Here is a 16,480-nt window from a genome sequence, read left to right on the forward strand (position 1 = left end):
GATTCTTTTAATTTTATTGGTGCATTTTAGGTATACAATATAATAACATTCATCATTGGAGATTTGTACCTTTACATAATATATCTTGATTCTTATTTTTCCCCCTTCCCCTGCCCTCCCTTCAACCCCTCCATCCCTCCCTATTTACAAAGACTTTATTTCCATTTTTTCATTTTCTCATATTAATTCTGTTCCCTTCTTTCCTTTTCCCAACCCCTCCCACTTCCCCTTCCTCTTTGAACCTTGTCCTCCTGTTTTCAATTATCTATTATACATTTTGATCCTTATTTATATTTTCAGTTTCTCACACCAGAGAAACTATTTGGTATTTACACATGTGTGTCTTATTTATTTTACTTGAGAGTATCACCTCAATGTGCATCCATTTAGCTATAAATGCCTCTAATTTCTCATTCTTTATGGCTGAGTAGTACTCCACTTTATAAAAAACCACATCTTCTTTATCCAGTCTCCAGTTGATTGGCAATAGGGCTGTTTCCATGTTTTAGCTATTACAAACTGTGCTGCCATGAACATGGGCGCACATATATCACTGTGGTATGATTCTTTCAATTCTTTTGGGAAGATACCCAGCAGGGGAATAGCTGGGTCAAATGGGACCTCTAGCCCTAGTTCTTTTTTTTGTTTGTTTGGGATTTTTTGAGTCAGGGTCTCCCTCTGTAGTTCAGGCTGGCCCTGAACTTACTATGTAGCCCAGGCTGGCCTCGAACTTGCAGTGATCCTCTTGCCTCAGCCTCCCAAGTGCTGGGATTACAGGCGTGCGCCACCATGCCCGGCTTATAGTCCTAGTTCTCGAAAGTATCTCCATACTGATTTCCAAGAGCTTAGATTCTGACCTCAAACAGTCCTAGATTACTTCATCGCTCTGTGCCTCAATTCCCCTATTTGTAATCTGGGGCTATAATAAAATGGGCACATAACTCAGACTGATATGCAGCCTGTGAGATGCAGAGAGATAATGTATACAAAACACTCAGCATAATGCCTGGCATGCAGTAAGCACTTGATAAATGCTAGCTATTGGTCTTATGGACTGACTGCCTGATTCAGCTGATGCTTTTGTTAAACCAGCACTGTATCACAGGACCTTTGTTCCTAGCAAACATTTATTGACCATTTACTCCATATTATCATGTTTTAAATGTACTGCATGTGTGAGATCATCTATTTTCCTAATTCTTCCCATCTTATAGATAGCTGAAGCAGAGTTTAAATGGTTTATACAAGGAATACAAACAGAGATACGAAGCTTCCAGCTGGTTCCAGAGTGCATATTACTAACTAAGATGTCCATGGCCTTACTATATTTTTAATGGCAGGGGACAACTTTCTGACTTCAGCCATCCAAAACTGAAAATGGGATTTGGCTTTGTGGTCCATGGCTTAAGATGAGAGAATGATCAGGGCCTGGGTTGCACCAGACTACAACTTGAATGTAGCAAGAAGGATTCTGCTTCTCTGTTAGTTTGACCAAAGGCTTTCATCTCAGTGTGTTCAATAAACTAAGAATAAGGAAAGGAGAAAAATACCCATGAAGTCCCATGAGATTATAGCTATTATTGCTGAAGGCAACAACTGTGATACTGATTAAAACTGACTGCAAAGATGTTTGGTTGATTACAGAAAGATATCCCATCTAGCTTCCAATATCCATGTTGCAGGCAAGAAAGAGGTAACTTTTACTTTCCAGAAAGGTAAAAAGGAAATGCGCTCACAGTCCATGAGCTAAATAAACATCTATGAACCAAAGGACGATATGAGATGAAGCAGGTGATCCTCAGGAGCTGCTGTAGCTTTACAACACTGATGCCACCATTTGGACTGACCTGAGCCTAGGAGCCTTGTCCGCAGAGCATAACAAGGCACATGGCAGGCTCCTATAGTCTCTTGGTGGCCAAGATTAGAGCAAGGGGTGTATGACTGTAGAAGTGACTGGACTCACATTTGACCATACAGGTAAGATCAATTTCAACCTGAGGGAAAGTGTCCAGTAGATGGGCACAAAGATGACTTCAGCTTTTCTCATTCAATATTCTATCTGCTTTCTTAGGTGAATAAAGAAAGCTCATTCTAATCCCCTCAGGCCAGGAGCCATATCTAATTTTTCCTCAGTTCTCCAGTGTCTGGTCCAGAAATGCTTTCTGATAGATTTCAGGAAGAGCATCACAAAGGTTAAAAGATCAGGAAAAAGCCCAGATGACAAGATTTTTGCTCCAAAAGGATTGTAACAAGTGGATGGGATAGTCTGAATCCAACAAGGGGAAACTGAATAGGGACACATGCAGAGATCTTCAATAACTAGGACAGAAGAGAGTAATTACAGTTAAAGAATGTTTGACACAAAGGAGTTCAAAAACTTCGGCTAAAAATAAAATCTCTAAAAAAAAAAAACTTCAGCTAATCACAACTAAGAAAAATAATTTTTTTTTTTTGGTACCGTGGATTGAACTCGCGACCTTGTGTTTTCGAGGCGGGCGCCGGAACCACTGAGCTAAATCCCCGGCCCAAATAAATAATATCTTAATGTTTCCAATGATCATTAGATAAACTCATAAACTACACTGAAAAAGTAATGTTCATAGAAAACAGAAGCAGCAGCTCTTTTCTGGCCAAACCCAGAAAATATTTCAAGAAGGCCCTCACCAAATTAAAAAAAAACAAAAGGACACCGGGCACTGTGAAAGCAGTTTGCTTAAAGTGAGGTCAGGATGGGTAAAGGGCTAGGAATGTTGGACCTGTAAGAGTAATTTAAAGGCAAAAGAGATTGACCTAGAAGATCCAGTGGAGATACAACAGTAATCATCTGGGTAGTTCAATGCAGACATTTAAAAAGGGAACTGATTTACTCTAAATGAATCCAGATCTAAAAGTTATGTTTTAGTCCAGTTTAAAGGAGAACTTTTAAATACTCTCAGCTACTTCAAAGTCAAGGGGTTCTCTTATTCACAGTGAGTTTCCAGGCACTGGCGTCCCTCATGCCAGGGCTTGGCATTATGCATAGTAGCTACACTGCAGAGAAAACTGATGAACAAGATAAAAGCTTTTGAAAGAAAGATTTTTCCAGATGTCTCAGTTCTGTGCCTGGCTACAGTACATATGATCATCACCAAGGAAAGTAACAGCAATGTTATCTTAAGTCTCACAGTGGCAAGAAAGCTTTGTTGGGGTTGTTGGAGAAAGCAACATGTAACATTTTGGGAAGGGGGATAAGGCAGAAGAGGAATGAAAAGCTGAAGTATATACAAAACTTGGGAAACTGTGAGTACTGTAAATCCACTTAGCAGGGGACAGGAGGTGCCCAAGGAGCAGGAGGGAGAGACAAAGTTTAGAAGATGAGGAAAATGAGATGGAAGGTCACAAGCCCAGCCTAGAAATTTATCTCATATACAGGGAGAATTGTAAGAACTGGTGAACAAGACAGATGTGGTGACAGTAGTGCCTGAGAGTAGGCAGACTGGCATTACTGGGTGAACACACAGGATGGGGAGTGACACTGTGGTGGCAAAGTAAAGAAGGGATACTCAGACAGGAAAGGAGAAAATGTAGGCCCGAATTAAAGCAGAGGCAGGGTGACTAACAAGAGGGACTGAAATAAGACAGATGGTATAAGAATTAGAAGGACTTGGGGAATGATCCGATGTTGAGTGGGGAACCAAAGACAAAAACACGATTTAGAAAATGCAAACAAGATAACCTACGGGAAGACATGGCCAAAAACCCAAAGCATCTAAAGGAACAGCTAGTTCCCAAACTACTATTGTATCACAGCTTTACATCATATGTTCAAAGTATACTTTTCACATATACAAAGTGTAAAATTTTGTAATTATATTTGAATTTACTGGAAACCAAGTCATCAAAAGTTTACTGAAGCAATATTCACAAAAATTAAATCCTCCCAGGCCAAAAAGGAGATACACCAGGCAAATCTAATCATAAGAATGCCAAAACCTTCATAGAAATTACACTAAGTCCAAGCATCCCAAATTGATTTCTAGTTTGAGCTGAAATAAACATTTTATGAAAATAATTATGTGTCACATTTTTGGTGGTTTTTTTAATTTAAAAAAAGAATTATTTTCAAAGTCCAAAATGAAGACAACAAAAAATCACCAGATTATAAAATCCTCATGGAATACACAGATCTTACATTATTTTGTCTCTTCCTCAAAATTATTAAATTGGAAAATAAAATTAAATCTCTGGCTTTTAGAGACTATTAGATCTCATTATAGACACATTCTGCACAAATTCTCACAAAAAGGAAACAAGGTAGACCAGTTTGTATTCCATAGTTCAGGCTCTGTCAGGTCACTGCTTTGCAGAGAAAAGCCCCTAAGTAGCATATCATCTGAGCTCAGATGATTGTTTGGGGTTTTGATTTACTTTTATTAATTAATAGGGCTTATTAATCCTATTCTTTCCTCTTTCCTTCCTTTTTCTTTTAATTAGACCCTCTCAGAATTCTCCTTTGACTATTATAAAGGACTCACTATTTTTAAGCTTTATAAATTTATTAAGCATTAAAATTTCCATTTAAGAAGAAGAAAAAAAAGAATGCCAGAACTGTCCTGTTAATAATATCACACAATACAGACCAGAAGGCGAAAGGCATTTAGTGATAAAAAGATCACTACAAAACTTTAATTCACCAAAGAGATATAACAATTATAAACTATCGATACCAAATAACAAGCCTAAATATATAAAGTAAAAACCGAGAGGCCAGGCCTATAGAAAGAAATTGACACAGCAAGAGTTTCACACATCTCGTTCAAAATTGGCAAAACATGAATTGGTATGAATGAAAGACAAAATAAATCAGAGAAGATATAAAATAATTAAACTCCCCAGTTGACAAGTTTTGTTTTCATGTTTGATGTACAGAACACAGCAGCTAACAGAAAATAAGTACTATTTTCAAAAATAAAACTGAAAATGTATGAAAATTGATTATATGCAAGACAAAATTAATATCAACTAGTTTTAAAAGAATGGTATTTTTTTTGACAAAATGCAATTACGTCAGAAATCAATAAGAGGTAAAATCAGAAAATATCTGAAATGAACAGTAATGAAAATTCGGTACACTTCAAAATCTATGAAATGTATACAAAGGAGATACTTGGAGGAAAATTTATAACCTTAAATGAAGAAATGCCAATGTGTCACAAATCTACATAAGAAGTTGAAGGAAAAAGTGTAACAAACTCCCAAAACATAGAATAAAAATGGATTATAACAAAAAAATAATCAAAGAGAAGACAATAATAGGATCACGAAAATAAAATATTGATAAACTAAGTAAATACACTCTTCCTCTGGCAAAATTAGTTTTAAACAAAACAAAAGGAAAGTATAAACATTGCAAATGTAAAATAAAACAATACAGATGCCCTGGAGAAAAAAGTGGAGAAGAGTAAATAAAAACTTTATGCCAGAAAGATTGAAAGTTAAGTTGAAATGGATACATTTCTACCAAAAAAGAACCTGTCAAAACTGACTCCCAGAGAAATAAAGAACCTGAACAGTCCTATAACAATCAGAAAATTTTAATTAACAGTTAAAAAAATTATCCTCATAAAGATAGGCCAACATGACTTTTTTGAAGACTCCTACCAAGAATTCAAGGAACAGATGATTTCCATCTTAGAGTGAAGGAAGATAGAAGAAATAAAGATAAGTAGAAAGGAAATAAGGAAAATCATAATTTTAAATTGTACTCTTAAGAAAAACTGCAGCTTCAGCACACAAAGTTATCCAAGGTTAAAACACCTTTTTCCCTTCCAGTAAACTCACTCCAAAAAATTCCTAAGGATCTTAAAGATACAATAAGCCTTCCCATACTATAATACAGTCACAAATCCCGGAGACTTCTTACTGTAAAGGAAACATCACTAAGAATGGAGGGCATATCTTTAAACTTCAAACACATGCAAATGGTTTGCATTTTAACCTAGCCCACTAGTGGGTAACCTGACAGCAATACACTTCTTAGATCATCCTTGAGAACACCCCCAAGAATGTCTAAGAAACCCCAGGGGCTCACACTATTTTCTCTGAGCACGTGCTTCTTTAACTCTGCCTAATAAAAATATGTCTATGTCTCTCACTGACATGTGATGAAATTCTTTTTCTGTGACACAAATCAGTGAACCTACAACCCATTCTGTGGACAGGATAAGCCAAGGTCCCCATCTCTCCTTTGGGGGACCTCAGACCCTGTCCAGTGACAAGACTATTTCAAAGTACAGAAAAAGCAATGCTCTCAACTCATTTATCAGGCTATTATAACCTTGATACCAAATCCAGAAAAAGATGGTATAAGAACAGAAAAGTATAATCAGTCTTCCCCCCTCACCCTCCCTTGAGTGCATGCATACATATTCAATCCAGCATCATATTCAATACTACAAATAATCAAGGTGGGTTTATCTCAGGAATGCAATGACTAATTTGTTGTAAATTTCATAAATATAATTCAATGCATTAAAGATCAAAGGAGGAAACATCGAGATCATCTCAAAAGGAAAATATACACTAAAATCCAGTAACTATTTGGGATCAAAATCTCTATAAACTAAAAATAAGAGCTTAACTCAATAAAGATTATCTACAAAACCTTGCAGTAAACACTGTATTTTTTTTTTTTTTTTTGTACTGGGGATCGAACTCAGGTCCTTGCGCTTGCGGGGCAGGTGGTGGAACCACTGAGCTAAATCCCCAGCCCGTCAATGTTGTATTTAATGATGAATCTCTGAAGGCATTTTCTTAAAGATAAATAATAAGATAGAAAAATACTGTACCACTATACCTACTCAGTACTGTACTACAGATCCTAGACCACAGCAGTAAGATGAAGAGAAGAGAAAGCAAAATAAATGATATGAAGTTTGGAAAAGAAAAAAAAACACTGTCATTACTGTATTTGCACTACTACTACTGTCTATAGGAAAACTAAAGAGAAACTATATATAGGAGTTCAAGTAGACTTGTTAAGTCAGCTGGATACAAAAATCAATATAAAAAAGTGAACTGCATTTCTATATACTTTAAACAAGCAGTTTGAAAGTAATTGTTTTAAAAAAAAGAAAGGCCTTATTTACAACCACAACCAAAATATAAAGCAATAAACCTAACAAAATATGTGTAAACTTCTTATGGAAAAAATTTTATTGAAAGATATTAAAGAAAACTTTTAATACAGAGCTATATCATGCTATTGGAAAAGGGACTAAATATTTTAGTCTTCCTAAACTGATTAATAGATTCAAAGCAATTGCAATCAAAATGTTTTTCATGGAACTTGACAAGTTGATTCTAAGATATAAAGCTATAGTAATTAAGAAAGTATGGTATTGGCACATGACAGACAAGTAAATCAGTGGAACTGAATAGACAACCCAGAAACAGATCCAAGCCTATATGTTAAACTTGATTTATGACAGTGTACAAGGCAAGGCTAGACTATTTAATAAATGAAGCCGGGATAAGGTTATCCACATGGGAAAAAAATGAAACTGACCTCCTATCGCATAACATATAAAAAAATCAATTCCAGGTGGACTAAGAGATTAACGCTAATCACACACAAAAACTAAAAATTTTAGAAGATACTATAGGAGAATATTTTTATGACATTGAAATCATAAAAACTTTCTTAAACAAGAAACAAAAAGCACAGCCATAAAGGAATATATTGATAAATTCTACAACATTAAAATTTAAAACTTCTGTTTATGAAGACAGTACAATGAATCTGAAAGATAAACTATAACTGGGAGAAAAATGTGTGCAACACATTTAACCAATAAAGAACTAGCATCCAGAATACTGTAATAATACTGCAAATCAAAAAGAAAGACAGCCCTATTAAAAAATGGGCCGTAAAATAGACATTTCATAAAAGAGGAAACACCACTGGCCCAAAAATATATGAAAAAAAAAGTTCAGCTTCATTAACAATCAGAAAATGCAAATTATTGTAAAAGAAACTATTTTCTTCCTCTCCACATTGTCAAATCTTAAAACATGAACAATATAAGTACTGTGCTGGCATAAGAACAGAACCAGGGAAATTCTCCTGCACTGCTGGTGAGAGTGTAAGTTGAAACAAGTTGGTACAATCTTCTTGGAAAATGGTTTAATACCCTCTAGAAAAGTCTACCCTGGGAAGCCCCCTTCCATTGCTAGGTACAGGGCTTACCCAAATAGCTGCATAAGCACACCATGAAACATGCACAGTGATGTTCAGAGCAGCATTCCCAGTAACTCCACCTGGAAACCATCAACAGTGCAGTTTAGAGAACAACAGATACATTGTAGTATAGTTAGACAGTGGCATAGTATATAGCAAGAAAACAAAAGGACAAACCACAACCTATGCATCATCAGAAATAAATCTGAAACAAATTATGGGAAAGAAGCAAGTTAACAGGAGACCATATAAAATATGATTCAATTTATACAAAGTTCAAATGCAAGTAAAACTAAAAAGTGAACCTGGAATATATACATAAATGGTAAAACCACAAGTAAAGTAATGATTAACACAAAATTCAGGCTGTGGTTACCAGAGGCGGAAAGGAGAGGGTATGAGGAGGATGGTCTCACAGGGAGCCTCTGGGAAACTGATATCCTAAGATCGGTGGTAGGTACATATATGTTTAATCTGCACACGTATGTTATAGATATTATACTTACCACTGTACTTCATAGGGAAATATTTTAAGAAAATAACTACACTCTGTAAACATACCAAAAAACCATGTAAAAGGCAAACTCTAAATAGGTAACTGAGCCCAGTAGTTCTTTTAAGTAATAAACAGCAACAGAGGCAAAGAAAGAAAATAAGCCATTATGTAGAATTATGATCTAAGGCATAGATCGCCTCAAAAAACGCTAAGTTCTATAAAAGGAATTTCTTGAAAAACAGGAAACCCTGAGATTTATTATTTCAAAATGAGGTTTCATCCTTCATTCAAATGCCATGCAAGCCAAAAACCCAGGCATCATCTTCCACACTCCCTCTCCCTATTCCCCTGGTTCATTTTTGTTCCTGAATCCTCCTTCATCATACAGGTTACATTTACCCTCTACAAAAGGTACTGTTAGTAGCCCTCAAACTGGCTTTAAAAAGCTTCCTACTGAAATCCCAGTGATCTTACACCACATACTTAAAATCCTTTGCTGTCTTTCTAATCCTCTTAGAGTAAGGATCAAAATTCGTATCATTCCTGCTTAGAAGATACTGTATAGTACACATCACCAGCTCATCACCATGCTCACCTTGACTCCTCCTCACATATTCATACCCTTTCTCTATGATTCAGTAACCCTGGCCAGCTTTCAATTTCTGGAGCATATATAGAATTCACTCCAGCCACTTTGCACACAGTGGATCTATGACAACTTCTTGAAGAACTCTCAAGTAATCTCCTACATGTACAAGGGTACTCAAAACACTCATGCACCCAGGGAATCCTCCCATGACACACCTCCTCCTCCTATCTCCCCATCAGACCAGGTTACCTGTAACATGCTTTCCAGGCAGTGTGAATCTTTTCTTTTGCAGCACTTCATGTCTTACTTTTTGTGTGAGAATATGATTAACATCTTTCTCCCTGTAAGTTCCATGAGGGCAGGGGCCATGTCTAGTTTTGCTTACAACTGCAGGCCCAGAACTTTAATGTGGAACCTTACACACAACAGGGACCTTAACTCTGCTGAATAAATGGACAGATAAACAGATACTCAAGTGAAAAGCACTCATAATTTAAAAACCAGTATCTCTACCACTTAGGGTAACAAGATCCCAAATGATACAAAACAAAGGTATCACCTGGCAGAATCACTGCCACACCTCAACAGTGCAGCCCTTCTTACACTGGCAGGTTATGTCTGCAATGACATGACTAATGGAAGCATGTTACATTGACCTGTGCAGATGAGGGGTAGATCTGCGTAGGCTTTGTTTCAAGACTAAAGCAAAACTATTCTCATATAAACCTGGAACAAGACTGGATCTTTATGATAAAATATTAAGATAAGCCTAGGACTTAGCAAGTGAAGACCTGAAATTTGAAATTTACATGTGAAATCACAGATCACAGAAACAGGTTCGACATATAAGGATGTGTAGTGCTGTGGCACTCAGCATACACACATCACAACTGGAGTTTTGAAAGCCCAATTTTCATGATTAATCCAGTGTTTAACAGACTGGAGATCTTTTGCCAATAGTTTTATTCATATCACTTTAGCTTACACAGCATAAGTGAGTCCTTTTAACTGCTGTGTCCATTAAAACAAGTAGATAGGACATATGCTGACAACTGTAATTTTATGCATCAAGCTGAAAGTGAAGTCAGTTTCTTCCAGTAAGAAGTAAATGCTTATTTTCCTTAAGCATTAAGATGTACTAAGGATGGAAATAAAATCTAAACTGGCTGGCAAGCTTACTTGGAATGGCATGTGTTACTTAATACTGCACGTGAGAAGATGCTTTATTCTTTGCTCAAGAAAAGTATTCTGGGTTTTAGTAAGAAATAAAAATGACATCCCCAAAGAACAACTCTGGGTGTATATGTGCCCTGGGTTTATACTGTAAGGAAGAGTCGGGAGAAAATAAGGCCATGTCTCGTAACATGTCACTCTGTCGTGTAAAGTACACCACATAATTATAAATCTGTGATGTAAAGTAATACTGCATCCAGCACAAAACCAAGTGCAGGCCACCTAAATAAAGGGCAAGCATGCCATAACACTACAAGCACATTCTACTGCTTGTTGTGTTGGTATTAACCTCATAACTATGTACATTAGACTTCTAATGGTATGGTCTTTCTCTCTTTTTGGTGTGGGATGAGACAAGATCTTGCTCTGTAGCTCAGGTTGCCTCAAACCCAAGATCCTCCTGCCTCAGCCTCCTGAGTGCTGGAATTACAGGCGTGTCCCAACATGCCTGGCTTGTGATTTTATATAAATAATAAAATGGTACACCAAAATGATGAGAGAAACTCTGTAATATCAAATTATTACTTAAATGCCTGTTTTTAGGAAAATTCAAAAAAGCACTGATGAATTATCTAATTATAATGTTTATTTCATTTCACTCAGGGCATAAGAACTTTCTTTTTCTCATTTATTTGTGTAGTTGGGCCTTAAGTACAAGCCATCACACTTTTTTACTTTATTCACTTCTGTAATATTCTGCAACATTAGAGGAAAAGAATTACACCAAGCATTTATTGTAAGTTCTTAAAATGCAACTATAAGAAAACACATGTGGGGGATATATGTTTGCTATACAACATACCAAAAAGTAAGTACAAAATACGAAAGTTGCCCATGAGTTCACAAAACAGAAATATTTTCTTTTTTTGGTACCAGGGATCGAACTCAGGACCTTGCACTTGCGAGGCACGCGGCAGAACCACTGAGCTAATCCCAGGCCCTTGACAGTTGACTTCTTGATGGGGAAACCTTGACGGTGACAGTACAGTCAGCATTGAGGACCATGCCTGCCACAGCAGGTGCTCAGTACAGATGCGATTCAACCCTACTCTCAACTGATTTAAACAAAGAACAGAACTATTTACAACTTAACTATTTCAGATAAACAGGGTTTGATCTAGGAAACTGTCATGTAGGCGTCTGCTCATGAGAAATATGACTGAATCAATGGCCACAGGTCATATCCTTAGTTATATCACAGGTCCACTTGATTGTCCCGTCTAGATGCATAATCTGGAGAAGAAAAGGGTCTGGAATACATCCTGGAATTGAGAGATGGAATACCTTCTTCCTTTGCAACTAGCTCCCATTTTCTGTCCCTAGACATGGTGATACACAGGTATAGGCTCAGACATGGTCAATTCTTTAGTCTGATTTCTCAGGGATCCTGCTTGGCAGTCCCAATACCATGCTCTGGGATGATTTTGCTCAATGAGTAGGGCAAATGGCAGTGATCTAATACATGTAACCATCCGAACACCCACAGGCTTTGCTTTCACATGACAGAGAACTCCAACCCATTTTAACTTTCTCACTCCTAGGTAAATAAACATTCCCAGAAAGTCACGTTTCCTTTGTCATTGACTGGACACATAACATCTCTGTGTGTGAGTGCGTATGTGCTGTGACAGGATACAAACATTCATTCAAGGGTCCTACAAGAGATAAGTTTGCATTGTGTAGAGAAGGTTAAACTGCTTCTGTTTCTTGAAACTTTACTGAATCAGAAAACTTTCAATGCAATAAGCATTTTCTGAGTGTCATTAGTAAGTGTCATTTGGCTAAGTGCTGGGGTACCAAGCTGATAAGACCCTTACCCTCTAGGACACTCACAGTCCAGATTTCTTTGGGCCCTTTTTCCTTGTATCAGTGATTAACAATGAAATCAGGAAATTATCCCTTATGAATTCATACATCTTGAGATTAAACCTGTATTGTCCATTTCTAACTGCATTTTTTTCTCAGAATGATAGCTGGCTTTTATTCTTTAATATTTAAATCAACACATTAGAATAACATGATTGTCTTATTTCAAATTCTTCTCAAAATGAGAGCTGGCTTTGTTCTTTAATGCCTTCAATTAATACACAGGAATACCACAGGAGAACCCCTAACACAAAAATTAGATAAAGCTAAGTTGTGTGTCCCCAAGAAACATGCACTGCCTTCCTGACAAAGGCTCTGCATTCAGAAGTCAAGCTTCTTTCTCTTCCTGAGGCAGAGAACACACCAGTGAACGCAAGGAGTGAGTGACATCTGGCAAAGTCGCAAGCTCCAGCTAGAGTTTTAATGTGTTCAACTTTGGCCAAGCCAGTGGCATGCAGAGACCCTGAACTCCAACCCTGACATGCCAGGATAGGGAGCTTTTCTTTAGGCCTTGAGAATAATGAACATGCTTCTTGGAAAGGATAAGGATAAGGATAAGGATAAGGTTAAGGTTAAGGTTAAGGTTAAGGATAAGGATAAGGATGGTCGTTCCTTGAAGCAGCGGTCTTTTAAGCTTTTGATCAAGTATCCCATTGCTAAAAAATGTATGGTACATAGCCACAAAACACTTTTGCCATCTCTAAAATGTTAGTGAAGCTTAATTTCTTTCTTTCTTTTTTTTTTGGGGGGGGACCGGGGATTGAACTCGGGTCCTTGAGCTTGCACAGCAGGCGGCAAAACCACTGAGCTAAATCCCCGGCCCCTTAATTTCTTTTTTAAAAATAAAATAAAAAATAGAAAGCATTACAGTCTTCTTGCACCCTAAAACAATTGCTTTATGGGCTCCTCGTGGTAAGCATATCTCATTTAGGAAGTCACGACAGAAGAATAAATATGTAAATCAAAATCACAGCTTAGAGTATTATAAAATTCTCCAGAAAAAGGAGGTGAGACAAGTACAGAATAGAAAACATGACTTGCTTTGTGAAAGTACTAATTTATCACTTTCACAAAAGCATGACTCCCCTGGGCAAAAAAGACAATGGGAATATATAATAGCTAACATTTTCTTAAGTATAAATAGTTTGAAAGGCCACACTAAATGAAAACATCTAAACGTGGGATCAGAAATTTGCTCATAACCATCCACTAAAATTCAATTTGTCAAATTCTTTCAACATTCTGCTATTATCTGTATTTCTGAAATACAAATGATTTCCTGGAAAGGCGTTTAAATTGAGAACATTAAAAGAATAATCAATGATAAATTATCTACAATAACTATCATATAACTCACTTAAAATCTGGAAATGTGCCTTATGGAGGTCCTTCTCTAAACACCCCACGGACAACAACACACTTCAGAGCTCTATTTATTATTTTCTCAGCTTCTATTTATTCAAGAGAGTGGTCAGAGCAGGAAATGGGACAAGTCAAATCCTCACAATCAATCTCATCACCTTCACGGCATGCTGCGAATGTAATTAATCCTCTATTTATTTAGGGAACTTCACACCCCTTATATTAAGGCAGCAACTCCCTGCTGGCTTCAGCTGAGATAATTATGTTATAACAAGACTTAGGTTTCAATCATAATAGGCAGAAGAAGGAAATTGTACTTGAAGTTGTCAGATTTTTAAAAGAGCTTGCTTGGGACTCCATTCAAAGGACGCTCTTGACAAAGCTCTCCTTAACAGCGTACTCTCTAAGTGCGATAACCACACATACACCACATTAATCAATGTAAGCCTCTCCTCTGAATGGGATGTCAAAGACATCCAAGCACAGGGGAAATCCCACATGAGGTACAGAATGCTGGTTACAAAACCTGGGTAAATCAATCATCACCCACACTGCCTTGATCCTGTGGGTCTCTTCCCGAGAGCTTTGAGGTAAAAAAAAAAATACACAAGAACAAGAAGGTGAAGGAAAACATTTGTTCACTCTGTAAATCAGAGCTCCAGCAAGCCAAAACCCAGAACCTGAGAAGTCCAAAGCCACTTAGCAGGGACTAAAACGAGAAAGAAGAGAAACCAATCTAACACAGCCACCCAGCCACAGAGGGACCCGATTCACAGGATACTCCTCCAAAACAGGCCTGGCATTTCTGTGCTGATTTGCCTCTGGAAATGGTGATCTTTTTCACAAGAACTACCAATCACATTTTCTTCTTTAAACTGCTTCTCCTTAAAAAAAATAATATAAAAATGTAAAGGCTTATCCAACTTATTTTTATGAACCTGCTCTATTTTATCAACATATCAAAAGCATGATGGCATACAGTACATGTGTAAGTAAGAATGACAAATCAATTATGTTTTGAAATTTCTAAAAACTCTCAAATATACCAGCACCCCCCCCAAGGCCGGGATGCATAATGATTAGAATGCCTGTATGTACCAAGCTCCTCAAGTAATCTAGATATCTTGATAATATTTCATTACCTTCGGCAGCATTTAAGCTCTTGGATAATCAAAATGTCTAAGAAAGAGAGTATCACTGATTTGAGTTCTAGTTAAAAAACAAAACAAAATGTGGTCCTGCAGAACAGAAAAAGGACATTAAGTTAAAAAACTAAGAAAATCTAAATAACTTTAATAACAATGTATCAACACGGATTCATTAATCATGACAATTACACCATTCCAATGGAGGAAGTCAGTAATAGGGGAACTGAGTGTGGGGTATTCGGGAATTTTCTGCACTATCTTTGCAATTTTTCTATAAACCTAAAACTATTCTAAAATAACAAGTTTATCTAAAAAAAAAAGTAGGATAAAATTACAAAATTTTTAAAACCAAAGCAAAGAAAAAAAGAATCCCCCCCCCCCATAAAACATTAACATTCAGATATATATTGTTAGGTTTTTCAATATACTTAGTTACAAGGAGCATTCATATCTTATAAAGGGTTATTTTAGTCTTAAACCTGTAGGAACATTTGTAATCCTATGATTTACTGGCACATTTCCTGTAAGAGAATGAAGAACCACAGTCCCCAGTGGGCACTGCTGAACTCACGGTGATAAGGTGAAGAGTCATTAAGCAAATCCTTTCCATGTGAAGCCACACTGAATGGATGTAAGTGAGTGCATGCAGACTGTGCTAATCTTTTCTTATGGAGATAAAACCCACTTCCATCCAGATTGAATTTGTGGATTTAATTAAAAATAAACAGTAAAACTAAAGAGCACCTTGACATGCCAGAATAAGTACCTTACTAAGAATGATTTCAATTCAAGGAAGGTTTAACTTGCTTGAAATTATGCACACTGTTTCTTGGAATTTCTACAGGTAACTCATTAGCAGCAATGTAACACTTAACATTTACCATTTGTCAGAGAAGTAACTTCCCATACAAAAATGAAACCACCTAGAGGACCTGATAACCACTTTGCAGGCCTGAATTTAACAGATTCCTGAAATCGCCTTCACTGCTGGAGACTGAATATCAGTGACATGGGTGACAGTAAGTATCACAGCTTTGGCTTAAAATAGTGTTGTGGAATTACAGCAATGTCTTCATGAGGTGGTTGCATGTCCCCACACACTCTTCTCTGCCAAGAGTATCACTCACTACTGCCAAAGTGGGCCCTGGGGTTGAATGTGCCCTACATTAGAGAGAACCTCTTCGCCCCACCATGACCAAGGCGACCAGACAGACACACAAACTGCCCCAAAGTCTTCCTGCCCTGGAATTACAAACCAGAGGCTCCAGTCCATCTCTACTGAATGTAAGGACACGTCAATTCAGAACTATGGAGAGTTGTCCCCTCCTCCATGTGCAGAGACAAGAGTAAAGTGGCAGTGCCTTGCAGAAAGCAGTCACATGAGACCACCGATGGAGGGCACACGGCTTAAGCTCCTAAGGCCCATCTGTATCCTACTCCTGGATTCCAGAAGATACCCTGTAGTCTCCTAATAAAGCCCTCTGTTTTTACTGTCAAAGTCTGAGTTTCTCTTATGTAACCAATTGACTCTAAGTCAAAAATACTGACAGTTTCTAGCACACAGACTG

The 16,480-nt window shown here is 37.2% G+C and overlaps 1 protein-coding gene across 9 annotated transcripts in view; it reads right to left on the bottom strand.

Annotated features, from left to right (window-relative positions):
* Positions 1–16,480, bottom strand: part of Shq1 (SHQ1, H/ACA ribonucleoprotein assembly factor) — a 113,607-nt gene that overhangs the window by 32,375 nt on the left and 64,752 nt on the right. Inside the window, exon 12 of one of the 9 annotated variants that reach the window (XM_087182016.1) lies at positions 8,228–8,298. The exons of 6 other annotated variants lie outside the window; for them this stretch is intronic. In XM_087182016.1, coding sequence (XP_087038142.1) covers positions 8,228–8,298 — 71 coding nt within the window. Of the gene's footprint in view, positions 1–227; positions 1,524–8,225; positions 8,299–16,480 lie in introns of those variants that run through there. 2 more of the 9 variants (XM_087182017.1, XR_015439499.1) reach the window with 2 other exon arrangements.

The sequence above is a fragment of the Heterocephalus glaber genome, unplaced genomic scaffold (assembly GCF_053883595.1).
Source record: "Heterocephalus glaber isolate CG9 unplaced genomic scaffold, H.glaber_assembly_v1.0 deba00001472, whole genome shotgun sequence".
NCBI lineage: Eukaryota > Metazoa > Chordata > Mammalia > Rodentia > Bathyergidae > Heterocephalus > Heterocephalus glaber.